The sequence below is a fragment of the Rhopalosiphum padi genome, chromosome 1 (assembly GCF_020882245.1).
Source record: "Rhopalosiphum padi isolate XX-2018 chromosome 1, ASM2088224v1, whole genome shotgun sequence".
Classification (NCBI taxonomy): Eukaryota; Metazoa; Arthropoda; class Insecta; order Hemiptera; family Aphididae; genus Rhopalosiphum; species Rhopalosiphum padi.
This window is the reverse complement of record NC_083597.1, coordinates 36,768,444-36,783,609: the sequence shown is the minus strand read 5'-3', so window position 1 is coordinate 36,783,609 and position 15,166 is coordinate 36,768,444. Positions and strand designations below refer to the sequence as shown.

Below are 15,166 nucleotides of genomic sequence, written 5' to 3'. Positions count from 1 at the left end.
GTATATAGAATATTTATTTTGATAAAATACGATGTCTACGTGTTTGTATACCATAGTCCTTAAGTCTAAATCGAACTTGTGGTCATAAAGTTTAAGCTGTATCCGAATTGCGTGTCCAAAAAATAAGCAGTTTCGGTCTACAACCGAGTTGTGTATGCAGTTTTTTTGTGACAGAGCGGAGTTGCGTGCGTAAAAATATTAGTAGACGACTGGTTTTCGTTTACTTGTATATAATAGACCGTAAAAGTACTAGTGTAAATATAACTATTAACTTTAGTATACTGTATCTTAGGGTTTTCTCCGGGAAATGAAGAAAGATTAGTTTATAACGATCTATAGAACATTTAATTACCTTTTGTAATTTTTGATAGTCAGTTAGCATCCAGATAGGTTAAACAACAAACGATAAAAAATAGAAGTTAGTGTAATATATAATGACCCCAGGTGGGTTACGATCGCGATCGTGTAAGTCAAAAACACCTATTTACAAAACGAACTTTTTTATTGAACAAAAAAAAAAATGCTTAAAATATTAATAATAAGATTTATACTTAGTATAGATATAAAAAGAAGTCACGAAATGATTGGGCATATTTTATACTCTTTTTGGGGTTAGTCGCGAGACTAAAATGGTTTGAGAAATTATGGGTTAAACGACAAAAGATAAAAAAATGAAAGTTAGTGTAATGTAAAATAAAAAAAATAAAAATGATGTATAATTAATGGCTATATATTTCGTTTTAATAAATGTTTAAATAACAATATTCAAAGATAGGCATGCATAAAAAGAATGTAATAAATATGAAATATCTTATACAAATAGGTACTATTTTATCTAGTTATAGACTCATTTTAATTTGAACAAAATAATCTATTTATTTGTTTATAATATGTGTATTGTGTTTAAGGTAAATTTTATACTGAATTTATACTGCATTTTCAATTTTTTGAAATTTGACCGATTAACTTGGTTAGTTTGTTGACTAATCCAAATGCAACTATAGATTCAATCGCTAAAAAAACTACGCACGTAACTTTATCTAGATAATTATTTTCACACGCAATTAGGAAACACCAAAAATTTGGTACATAGATTATAAACCTATAGAGAAAGATGTGTGTATATCGATACCAATTTTTTAAATTTTGCATATTAAAGAGAATCTCATGCAGTGATTATAGGCTCGACAAAAACGAATGCTTTTTGGTTGTCATTAGTAAGAAAATAAATATAGTTAATTGTAGAAAAAAAAATTATTATAAGATATCATTTTAAACCTGTATTTTATATTTAATCAAACCAATCCAAATTAATGTGTTATACATAATATGTTTGGTTTACATGTATCAGTTTCGGACAAGAAAAATTCACTTTCATTATTTAATATTTCTTAGACAAGCAATACAGGATCAAATATCATTACTATTATAAATCTATCTACTATTTAAAATCGAAGGTGTAAAATGGAAGACCATTCTACAAATCCGCAATTACCGGCCTATTTTTATATTCATTTTCGTCAATAGATTTAGTAGAATAGAAACTTGGGTAAAATACTTTTTAAAAATATCAAAATACATATTTGCATACTTGTCTTTATGATGATAGTAAGTATTCCTTAAGTATTTGGAATACTTCATAAAAAGTATTCCGAATATTTTTAGAATTTTTTTTTTTTTTGTAGATTTCGATAACAAAAATAATAGATCATATTTTATATTTCATTTATTTTTTTCAATTTGGTATTCATGAATGAACGTGTTATAATAATTTATATTATTATTATTATTTTATTTATTTGCAAATAAATTTATCTTTGTACATAATACAATACATATCTTACAGAATATAATAGACTACATTGAACAAAAATTCAAAAAATAAATAATAATAAGAGTTAGTATATACCAGGCGTGCCCAACTCGCGGCTCGCCAAAATATACCAACCACCGCCCGTGACCATTTTATAAGATTTAAAAATTTTTATAGGTATAAAAAAACGAAAGTTGTATTTTAATAGACTTTTAAAAAATATAAAATATGTTACAATTTTTATATTTATTATTGAAAACACAGCATTCAATATCAATTTTGCGCTTTTTATTTTAAGACATTTTAATAATTAAAATTGAATTTATTATTTTTTTGCAAACAAGAAATGTGAACCTACATTTTTTAATGATGAAAACAAACTAGCGACTAGTATGGAAATATTCAGTACTTTTAACAGTTTAAACATACACGATTAGAGTTATAAATTCGATAAATGAACAAAAATAATATTATGTATATTTTATCAAAATGAATAAAATAAAACTATGATAAATAGCCATTTGATCGGTTCCAAGTCGGTCGTCTATAGTATTGATACATTTTTGTGCGTTCGATATTTTGAGGATGGGAAATGGTGTAATAACTTTAGTCATCCTTAATTTTTAGGGGTTATTATTTCAAATACGAGGCTGGTGATACGGAAGACGTGAATTCACAAAAGTTCATACCGACTTCAGAAAAGAGGAAATGGGATAAACAGGATTTCTACTACGACAACGTGGCCGTGGCTATGTTGACACTGTTTGCCGTCCAAACGGGCGAAGGATGGCCCCAGTGCGTGCATACTCAATTGTGATGCGAATTATTATAAACTAAGCAAGGACTTTTGAGCATTTTCGTTACTATTTTATTAAATTAATTTATAATAATTTCACTATTTTGCAATACGATAATAAAATTAAAAATAGATTTAAATAATATAGTTATTGATGGCCGCCATAAGAAACACTTATTCCTGGTAAAAAAAAATATATTAGTGAACTTTGAAATTAAGGATTGTATAGTTAATATTATTATTTGATTGATTCGTCCTTGGGAATAGCGCGATCACAAATTCAATAATTTTCTAGCGGAATGTTACTAAATAGCAAATTTTGAACTAAGTCACAAGCCTTGAAAGTTTAAAAATACAAGATATAAAATATTTACACAAAAAAAAGTTCTTGCACTAGTTATAAATAATACCAGTCGCAGTTCATATATTTTTTCATAGAAATAAATTATAAGAAAGACTGATGAGAATTATTTTTGTTTCCGACAGAGTGTTGCAAAATTCGATAGCGGCCACGGAAGAGGACCACGGACCCATACCGAATTACCACATCGAGAGGTCGTTGTTCTACATAATTTATTTTATCGTGTTTCCTTTCTTCTTCGTCAACATATTCGTCGCGTTGATCATTATTACGTTTCAAGAACAGGGAGAAGCCGAACTACAAGACGGTGAAATTGACAAAAACCAGGTACGAAGTATCTTGTAATAGTACCTACTTGGGGTAGGTTAAGGTAGGCTTTCCTGAATATTTTAAATGATTTATAAAGAACTAAACTTTTATCTATTAATTTCACAAAAAATTTTTTAAAAGTACAAAATACGGAAGTTTGATTATAAGCCACTTTAAGACCTGTAATTAATGTTTGAGATTTCTGTCCTGGTAAGTAAAAAATTTAAAAAGGTATAATATTATTTGATTGGTTTTGAACAAGCAAATAATTATATTTTATGTAAAAATTTAATATTTCCCAGGTATATTCGACGTATAAGAAAATTTAGTTTGGACAAAATAAAAATACACAATAATATGATTAGACTTAACTTTGATCTATAGACTATAAGTTATCATATTATCGCGTTAATCATATTATGTTTTTAAATAATCGTATATAATGCACAGCTAGTTTTTATTTTTTTTTATAGACTAAAATGTATAAAAAATTTACGTTTATACGTTATTATTATTAACCATTGTTTGTGACGAACTCATATATTACAATATATTGTGTTAATTCAATAATTTCAAATGTCTTTTCGCGCCACCATTCTCTGTATACCCATGGTGTTCACAAATGCATAATATATCTGTAGTATCAAATTTTCAATTTTTCTTCATTGTCTATATAAAATTATAAATATGATAGATTTCAAAATAAGCACATCTTTATGAACTTTTAAAAACATAGGTTTGTTCTGGATAAAAAAAAAATCTATTCGGGAGACTGTTTAAAACGGTATGCGCAGACTTCTGAGTTAGGTATGACTAAATTCAATCTGACTACCCACACCCCCTCCTTGGAACGGCCATACAAGAAAAAAATTATAGAAATTTTCAATACAAACTTCGAAGTGACTCATCTTTTATTGGTGACTGGAAAATGTAAACAATCATTTTTCATTATTTCACACATACAATTCATCAATATTGATTTTAATTAAGTATAATCTAATAAAACAATTCAAAAACTTTAAACATAACGTATAGTATTAAAAATTGTCAATTAACATTAATATTTATTTATTATTTTAAATTATTCATTATATAATTTATATTTATATACATTATTACATACAATTATTATGCTATTAAATAAAAAAAATGTAATTGTTATACTTTATAAGATAATTCTACGATTTATTTTAATTAAATGTTTAAATTCTTTAATGAGCTCATCATAGTTGATGTTCCCTGTTTCTTCTTGTTTGATAAACATAAAAAAGCATCTAATCGGTTGATTGTGGATCGTAGCTTGGTTTTAATAACACTGAGTTTAGAAAAGGTCCGTTCACTGCCACAGTTTTTATTTAACAGGAATAGTAACGAATGACTTAAGAACAATTAAAATATTTTTAAAAAATAGTTGACTGATCTCTCTATTGAGCCATTTATCCAAACGTAAATTTTTTTTGTTGATGTTTCTTTTAATGTTTTAGTGAGCCATGTTTTTTAGTAATTTTATTTCCTTAACATAAATGTCTAATAAAGTTTTAAAATATAAAATATCTTCTTCTGTAGACTCAAGATTAACTAAATTCCCAACCCCATTTGATTAATTTAAGACTTTCTTGGTTGAATCGAATGTTTAATCTAGATATAATTTGATCAAGTGTAAAATAAAAATAAGAATGTTTCATTTCACGGCTATGGGTATGTCCTGTGAAGAGAGGTGTATACAAATTTCATCCAATTACCTGCCAACTAATCACCACATTAATTCCCATATCAACCGATCATGGTATTAATGTAAATCATGATATCTAATCACGTCTGTTTCAGAAATCATGTATTGATTTTACCATACAAGCGAGGCCGCTGGAGAGGTACATGCCAAAAGACAGGAACAGTATGAAATACAAGATATGGCGTCTGGTAGTGTCGACGCCGTTTGAATATTTTATCATGATACTGATCGTCTTGAACACGCTGTTACTTATGATGAAGGTAAGTCTCGTCGGTGTTGTTGAACGCGTTTCGTCATAACGGTGTATATAATATAAATGTATAGGATAAATGCCGTTTTTGTAATATTTGTATATCATTGGATGTTTTCTGAACTCGATTATTACTATTATTATTATCGATTCCAACGAGAGTACATTTACGCGCTTAACACCATTTATTATACTTCTACACCGTCTATATTTGAAAATAATTGAAGAAAAAAATCTGAAACTACTTATGAACTGTTGACCATATCGTTACAACAGTATTATAATAATTACTACACGTTTTGTTCGCTAGCTTATCGTTTGTACTTATCACAAATATAGGAGTTAAGTTTATGGACTTTTTGAAATAATTATAATCTACATATTTTATTGCATGTACAATTTGCTTAAGCTGATCACTCCTATTTGCTGTGGATATACACACATAATGGTTTTAATTTTTTAAAAATTTATTTTTTTTCAGATTGCTTATTTATCTTTTTTTCAATTATTCCGCATAACTTTTGCTTTCAGCGTTTAATTATAATAATAATAAAAAAAAAAAAATGAACTAATAAAATATATCACATTTATTTGATTAAACGCATTGCTACCTTGTATATTGATTTATCTTATATATTTTTTTTTCATTTTATTCTCAACTAATTAATTACTATATTTTATTTAAATAAATATTTTCGAGTAATTTTTATCAAATGAAAATTATTTATTTTATCAATTCCATACGACAAAAAAAGGTTAATAATAAAGTATTAATGTATAACATTTGTGAAGTGTTATTTTTTTATATTTAGTTGGCTATCAGAACTATATGCTCTTCTTTCTTTCTTTCTTTCTTTCTTTCTTTTGTTATTATTTTTTTTTCACTATAATGGTTGATCATTGTTTTTTTTATTCATTTTTATAGTTTTATCAACAAAAAAAATCCTACAAGACTGCTCTACATTACATGAACATGGTGTTTACTGGCATGTTTACCATTGAGTGCGTGCTCAAAATTTTGGCGTTTGGAGTCAGGGTAAGAGAACACGTGCCAAGTAGTAGTAACCATTCGATTAATATTATAGATATTGTCTAGAATTAAATAAAAATTTATCACTATATAGTTAAATATATATATTATATTATTTACCGTCATTTCACGTTTATAATAATTTTAATTTTTGTATGCTAAATTATTTTTGTTTTAAATCATTTTACGAATTTTGGTTTAAAAATATTATTATTATTATGAACTATAACCGTCACGTGCTTTCCATTGAATTTGCTCCTCCAAATAAAAATTCGTTTAATCGTACTTATTAATCTTACAGACCCTAAATCCGGAAATAAACCTAAAAATTTATATTAAAAATTAACTACCTACCTACCGAAATTATGTGTACAATACTAAAATGTACATATTCTGATATTTATGATATTATACGATACAGACATATCCTACAGCGTGTGTAAGGTAAGTGGTCTTATGGATTACAACATTAAACTATGACGTGAGTTTTATAGACACATACTACCTAATATTAAAGTGATTTTTCTTTCTATACACGAACAAGCATGGTTTGTTTTTGTGTGTTCGTGTGCGTGTGTTTATTTGATACCTTTATGTCCGCTTGTGTCTTGCGTTTTAAGTATTATTTCGCATGCCAAAACTACTTTAATTGTCTATTTGTTTTTCCAATTAATTTCTAATGCCATTAAATTTAGGATTAAATATTGTATTATTATTATTGTGTATACCTCCTACCTACTCATTCGTTGTAAGCAACGAAATATGGCGCGCGCTTGGTCTTTGTTGTTTATCACACCGTCTTATGTCCAGCCATGATTTGGATTCAGCATTTCTTCATATGGAATAATAAATACAATAGTAATAGTACATATAATATTATCATCACCACGGTATTACATTACACATATCCAATACACAGTTATAAAATTGTACACAAGATAATATTATTATAGTTAGGTATATTATTATTATGATTATAGTTTGGATTCGTTATAGATTGATATTTCTAAATTTCGTCCGAAATAACACACATGATAATATAATAATAGTTTGATAATATTAAACTATAGATTTTTTTTCAGAATGAATGGTAAAAAAAAAATATATTACTTCTGTTATTTTTTTGATTTTAGCTTAAACTTAAAGACCACAATCGGATGTTATTATATTATATTATATAGATTGTAAAAATTAGATTTGTTTTTTTTTACCAGTACTTACCAAAGTTTTATTATTAGATACAATATTATTAACCGAAGTTATTAAATTAGTTGCCTGTGTAATTAAAACGTTGCTTTTATTTGGTTGTTTATTTCGTGGCTGCAGCACCATCGCGAATCGCATCTACTTAACAATGTTCTACTGAACCTCAATCATTTATTGACGCTGCTATTCCTGGTAGAATGTGTCTTAAAACTCATCGCATTCGGATGCAAGGTAACATTGTTCATAATTAATTATAATCTTATAATTTTGAATAATATATAATAATATTATTAAAAATATTTATTATTATAATACTACGATTTAAAAAATAATGTTCCTAATAAATCTTTTTTTATTTATTTTTTTTTTTACCGTCTTTTACGAATATACTTATACCACAGTCTCCTACAGTAATTCCAATGGAAAGCATGCGTGTATAATTTACACTAATAATAATTATTATTTTAATTTAATAATAATACAAAATATATATACTATATAGACACAAAAATGTCTAATTTAAAGACATTGTTTGTTTAATGAAATGGTTTTCAGAATTTTTTTAAAGATCCGTGGAATATTTTCGACTTTATTACGGTCATTGGAAGTATCGTGGACGCGCTGGTCATCGAATTTGGGGTAAGATATTTTAAACAACGTACGAATTTATAAACATTTTAGCAGAAACGTATTCTTTTATATATATATATATATATATATATATATATAAATTAATAATTATATAATTATGTATTTTATTTTCACAATATTAAGTTTTGGATGCAAGTGTGTTCGTCTATCGTTGTTCTCCTACGTTAATAATACTATATTATTTTATAATTAGTACATATAAATCGTCACTGAAGAGGTAAAACTACCTATCACACTTTTTAATCAAATTGTGTTTAACTTATAAGTTATAAGAATGCTATAGTATACCAACTTTGGAGAAATAGATTTTTTTGTATTACTGCAAAAATTATAAAAACTGAAACAAGTGGTCTAACCATTTTATGAAGCGACAAAATATGACATATAGATTGTTATTATTTAAAATCCAAATTTACATGGCCTATGTATAATTCATATTATTTTTAGCAATTACTTTATGCTTAATTTCCTTCAACGTGAATATTTCTGTCTATCGCTGCACACGCTTTATATAATCATGATATTAACCTTTTCTCCCGGAAATATTATTATAGTAAACCAACTGGTTGTCAATTTAATTCCTCAATGGTACATTATACTAAATTAACCTTCCAAGTATAGAATTTTTGTTTGCCTGTGAAATGCTTTTCGAATCCGTTTAGTAGCTTTTGTCGGAACTATAAACAAAAAAATCGTACATGCAGATTATAGATACAATACAATTTTGCCATGATGTTTGCGAAACACAATATACAGTTAAGATAGTCAGGTATAAATTTAGATTTTCTTTACATCATATTTTTATCAAACAAATAATAGATCCAGAATAATGTTATTAAAAATAAAACGAAAAAACACGGTTAGTATTCGAGAATATGAAATGATATTTAATCGTATCGATAATTTAAACAGACATTGAATTAAGATCAAAGCTTATCAAAAATTCGCACGAAAAAAAAAATCAAAAAAAAATCTAAAAAATAAAAACTAAATACATCAGACAGGAATTTGTAACATGTTTACTCTTGTATAGGAACGCCTCGTATATCTGTACCGAACTGTGTTCGAGAAAGATATAGTCAAAGCACCAAAACTGCTGTTCGGAGAAGTTGTGGAGGTAAATTTTATATTTAAAACATCAGGAGTACGCCAATTTGTTGCATCCGACGTAGACCGCACTTGTATACTGTTGAAGAATGTGTCTTTTGTATTTTTTTTATTATTTTTTTTGGTCTTTTGGACATGGATTTTCATTTTTTATTTCGTTTTTTTTTTCAAAAAAAATATATTATATACATATTTATTTACTATGCAACACAATGGTTATCAAATTGCTCTTTATTAAGCAGCAAGCGAATATATATATATATATACACTTATTATTATGACACTTATTTAGAGAATAGTTGTCGACAATCGTAATAACTGGATAAATATTGTTTATAACGACTTACATCGTAATATTTAACACCACATTTGTTTACAATTAATATTAGAAATAATATATTCAATATTTTTATTTTATTCTTTTTTTAAATATTATTTGAAAACCCATACTTGAAATTTACAACTTACAATTTTAAACGTTGATCCAGGTTTCTGATATATTTAATAACCTGATAATATCGTGATAATATTTCGTTTATACATTTTTTGTAATGACTGTTACTATTTATTTTTTGTTTAATTTCTGCTAACAAATCCAATGCATATTATCATTATTAATATTATTATGTCGTGTACGGAAACTAAAAACAATTATTAATCCACTAAGGGTTACTCGGATTTTTGAAGTTTATTTACAATATTATTTTTAATATTAATATTTATTATTTTGATTTGTTGAATATATTATAGGTATTTTACGTACTTATACTATGTAGTAGTATGAAATAACTTGTTTGATCCTACATTATATTCGACCATACCTATATTATTAAAACAATATTTAGGAAAAAAAGTAGTGAGTATGGAAGTTTATATACCTATTTAATATTATTATACTATTGTATAACTATTTTTATCAATATATAATATATTATTAAATTTAATGCATTATTAGTATTATAGTAGGTACCCAAAGTACAATAATTATTCATCATCGTAGTGACATATTATAATACACATAGAAACACACCATGGCTAGCATATTGTTATATTATAGCATTAGTATAATATTAACTTTTAAAGAGTAATAATCTAAAAATTAATAATAACTGTAGTTACCACTATTATTGTTTGTAGAGTATTATATAACACAATATAGCGTTCGAAGATAATAATACTATTATGGGTATTACAGTATAGAAAATATTATAATATATAATATATTTATTTTGATTTCTGTTTTTGATGTTAACATACTAATAATAATTATAATTTATAATATAATCGCTTAAAATATAATACAATCATTTTTTGGATAGGATATTATTACGTTTCATTGCTTGAAGAATAATTTTATTCCATCTGTTTATTATATTTTTCGTTAAAAATTAAATTATTGTTAGGTATATAAATATATTCTATTTTTGTTCATTTGCCAGAAGCTTTCCTAGAGTTTTCTACGGCTGACTTATATTATGCGATGTAACTAATCATGTACAATATCGGTGCTTAGGTTTATGCATAATGTTATATCCTCTGCAAGTTATTGCATTTTTATAGTATGATGGATATTTTATGCTTTTTAAACTGCTCGCTAGCTGTTTTTCGATGTTATTATAGTTTACATATATTTTTTATAAATTATTTTTTATTACTGATGTATACAAATTCATAATATTAGTTAAATGCATCAGTAAATTGCATTAGGTTATAGTCCATACAAGTTCCGAACATAGTTTAATAACAAATTACGTACATTGATATCAATATATCATAGAATATAAAATTATAAAACAACAACGAATTAGGTACCTACAATATCATTTATTAAACGATGAAACCTTTATACATTTGTTCGATAAAAATAATTAAGTATATGTCTTATACACAAATTCAAAAATAATATTCATATTAATTCACTTACCATAAATAGAAAATGTATATTATATTCTAAATTGTTGAGCCTTTTTATGTATGGATAATAAAAATAATGATATTAGAGAGTTAGATATTAAACTGTAATTAGATATTTTACCATGAAATATTTCTCGTAGCAATTTAATTATAGGTACATATATTATATAGAAAACAAATACAAATAAAAAAAAAAAAGTTTAGTAAACAACTTCGAAGCCTGTAAAATATTAAAATCTCATTAGCAAAAACCCGAGTATCCGGAACGTGGACGAAGGTTTTATTTTTCGTTTTCATCCATTTATTTTGGTTTTTTTTCTTTTACACATTTTTATTTCGCGTTTATTTATATTATTATATTATAATTATACGTATACCACCAATATATTATATTACAATAATATTTTGTATAGTTTTTGTTGGAATATATTGTTAGAATAGTTAAATATTATAAATATATATATATATATATTTTGACATCACCATTTTCGATAGTTTTCACTGGTATTGAGTATATATTTTTGCAATCCAGACGTAGAGGTCGTAGCAGCCTGCAATGTTCGTACCGAATTTTCTAGGAGCTCCGGTCACCGACGGCACCATACAGTGGTATATATAGGGGGTAGGGGTTCAACCCCTTAAAATGTATGATTGGTACGGGCTTTGATTTTGATTGTATAATTAATTGGAATTTAAGAATGGAAAATTTTTTTTAACCCCCCCTGTAATGAATTTCTATATACGCCACTGGTGCGGTATATATTGTGATGTTAGAAAATAAAAATCACCTACCAAAAATTATAATATTCTACAAGTTCATTACTCATATATTTCACTTATACTAGTTATACTACATATTGCAATTTCTAGTGAGGAGGGACACGTACCTTCTCCTTAAATTCGACATATTACCCATGATATTATCAATATCGTAACGCAAGTATTATAGTTATTGTGATCGCGATATTATATTATTATATTAAGTGTTCGTGTTCAGCACTATCGAATGATCCGCGGGTTCTTGGAAATGGTCACGACATTGCTGCAGCCGCAAAATCCTCCGCGTCCGCTGCGTATATGTATATATTATATTATTATATTGTGTTAATTTATTATTATATTATAAAATGATCGTATAAAACGATTCGACCGACGGACGGACAACTCGTCCGCCGCGCATCGAGCTTGCGTAAATCATGGTATGTTATGTGTTATATCGAAGTGTAAAATATTTTATATATTGTTCTGTTGCTGATGCTATAATATTATTATATTATTGTTGAGATATCGCCGCCGCCACTGCTAACCAAAAATTCATATTATATTATCGCCGCCGCCATCGCTGCTGCAATTTCGATGCTGACGCTTGGCGTACGATACTATCGTGAACAGATATATTTTTCTGTGCGAAAATCATATTATTATATATTTTTTTATGTAATTTTGATATACGTATTATGCGCGCTAATATCAATTTTTTTTTATTGTCGTTCTTCGCGTTTATACAAAAAACTAACCACTTCGCCACCGTGAAATTGATTTTTTGTGCGTGTCATTTTCGATTTTTCGTTGACTTTTATTTATTTTTCCGCGATGCGACGTACTAAAATCTATCTTTTACAGAATATAATGCTACTGCCCACTTGGTTGGTGCCGAATATCAATTGTATATATTTGCACATTAATATATTATATTTGATTTCGATATTTTATATCCAAGTGGTAAAATATTGTACTCATTGCGCCGCACCGCGCGCCGTCCATTTATCATTATTATTTTACTGATACGCGATGCTGAGACTTTTGTTTTTAATTTGTACCATCGTCTATCATCACGACGTTATAATATCTCGAACAATCTTTGCGCATTAGAAATACATTTAATGATACAGTAACTTGTATAATAATAATTATGAGCCATGGCGCGGTATGTTAATTATATGTTCCGAGCACAACTTGAGTGTTCAGCGATCTGTATTAAAGTACAGTGGCGTAATCAGTGAGTCTGGTCAGAGGGATGGTGAGGGGAATTATGTTAAGGGTAGATGAAACGTTGTTCTTTTATGTATTTATAATATTGATGAAATTGCGATTAATACTGATTAAAATAAAAATTGAATATTTGTGTTAAAAATCAATTAAAAAAAAAACTAATGTTATATGTCACGCTCCACACAATTTTTAAGAGTCGTGAAGAAAAATCTTAATCGCCATCCCTTTTACCAGTCCCAATTACATCACTGTAAAATATTATAGGATTGCGCGATATGATTTATAGACTATTTTTTTATGTCCAAGCCTTTTACGCACGATTACCGCGCCTATAATAATATAATAATAATATTGATCACGAAAACATATTATTATTATTATTATTATTATACGTATCAAATCATACAAACTCCATAGTATTATAATATAAACATATAATATCTATTATTCACATTTATGGATTGATTCGTTTGACTGGCAACACTTATTTTTTAATTTAAAAAAAATAATGTATCATGTTCTTGTATGGTCTTACGCCAAAACTATCGCCATGTAAATGGATCATCCTAGATGTATAATATAATAATAATGGGTCGTATATGCGATACAATGCCGCTGCCTCCGCCAACGCCGAGCTTCACGTTCGAATACACTCTAGTTCGTGTGATGATGTGCATAAACGTGTATAATTATCTTGTTGAGCTTAAATACGCCGTTTTATGAAATATAATATTATCTAGGTTAAATTATCTATATTATATTATAAATGTAATATTGTATATTATTTTATCAGCGCGCGAGGATATCCTACGTGATATACCGGCATCAGTTAGGGTCCATTTACATCATTTTGCATCATATGTAATAAACAAAAATCCGTTGTTACAGGAAAACTTCATAAACGTCGGATTTCTTCGGCTCTTCCGAGCCGCCAGACTGATAAAACTGCTCCGGCAAGGGTACACGATACGGATATTGCTCTGGACGTTCGTTCAGTCGTTCAAAGTACGTATATACTTATATCACGTTTCACATTTTTTATGCACACTGCCAGTTACTCCACTTACCACCATGTCTATGATAAAAAGGTGACATCTAATTAATTGTTTTACCATAGGCCTTACCCTACGTGTGTCTGCTGATTGGCATGTTGTTCTTCATATACGCAATCATTGGGATGCAGATTTTTGGCAACATCCAGCTAGATCCCACTACAGAAATCAACAGGCACAATAATTTTCAAACTTTTGTCCAGGGTCTAATGCTGTTGTTTCGGTAATTTTTAGAATACCGTGATAATATAAGTATATTATTATATAAGTAATTATTATTACTATTTTATATTTTATTTATTTTATTATTTTTCTATGTACGTGTCGTAAATACAATTAAATATTATTTAAATACTATTTTAATGTTGATATTTTTATTCTCGACAAAATCTATTAAATTAATTCGTGCGTTTTGCAGTAATGAAGTAAAGAACTCTGAATTCAATAATTCAAAGATAATTAAAATTTCAAAAAGATTTTAAGAAAAAAAATATTTAAAAATTTTACTTAAATTTGATTTGAAGTCACTGATCTATGATATAATATATGTCCCTTCTAAATCCCCTCCTATATTAACCATAAGACGGATATAAAAAAAAACATTTTACGGTTAAGTTTATTGTAAGAGATGTGAAGAAACCACTGGTAATTGACAATTGTGTTTGTTATAACGTGTTATAATTTTACAGATGCGCCACGGGCGAAGCGTGGCCGTCGATCATGTTGTCGTGCAATCACGGTAAAATGTGCGAGGCTGGTGCCAAAAAGGAGGATAATGATTGTGGTTCAAATATGGCCTACATGTATTTTGTGTCATTCATATTTTTCTGCTCGTTTTTGGTAAGCACGTCTAACTGATCCTTGCCAATAATATACGTATCGACACATTCGCCATCGATTGTAATAATAATATAATATACGATGAGCGATTTCTCTTAAAACGATATATGATA

At 27.3% G+C, this 15,166-nt stretch overlaps 1 protein-coding gene across 17 annotated transcripts in view; it reads left to right on the top strand.

Annotated features, from left to right (window-relative positions):
* LOC132931676 (voltage-dependent calcium channel type A subunit alpha-1) overlaps positions 1–15,166 on the top strand; it is a 225,082-nt gene that overhangs the window by 189,913 nt on the left and 20,003 nt on the right. For 10 of the 17 annotated variants that reach the window (XM_060997592.1, XM_060997594.1, XM_060997590.1 and 7 more), the window contains 9 exons: positions 2,441–2,608; positions 3,096–3,297; positions 5,107–5,271; positions 6,187–6,297; positions 8,053–8,136; positions 9,182–9,265; positions 14,050–14,166; positions 14,279–14,436; positions 14,903–15,053. In XM_060997592.1, the coding sequence (XP_060853575.1) occupies positions 2,441–2,608; positions 3,096–3,297; positions 5,107–5,271; positions 6,187–6,297; positions 8,053–8,136; positions 9,182–9,265; positions 14,050–14,166; positions 14,279–14,436; positions 14,903–15,053 (1,240 nt within the window). Of the gene's footprint in view, positions 1–2,440; positions 2,609–3,095; positions 3,298–5,106; positions 5,272–6,186; positions 6,298–7,617; positions 7,729–8,052; positions 8,137–9,181; positions 9,266–14,049; positions 14,167–14,278; positions 14,437–14,902; positions 15,054–15,166 lie in introns of all 17 variants that reach the window. The other 7 variants (XM_060997597.1, XM_060997606.1, XM_060997605.1 and 4 more) reach the window with 3 other exon arrangements.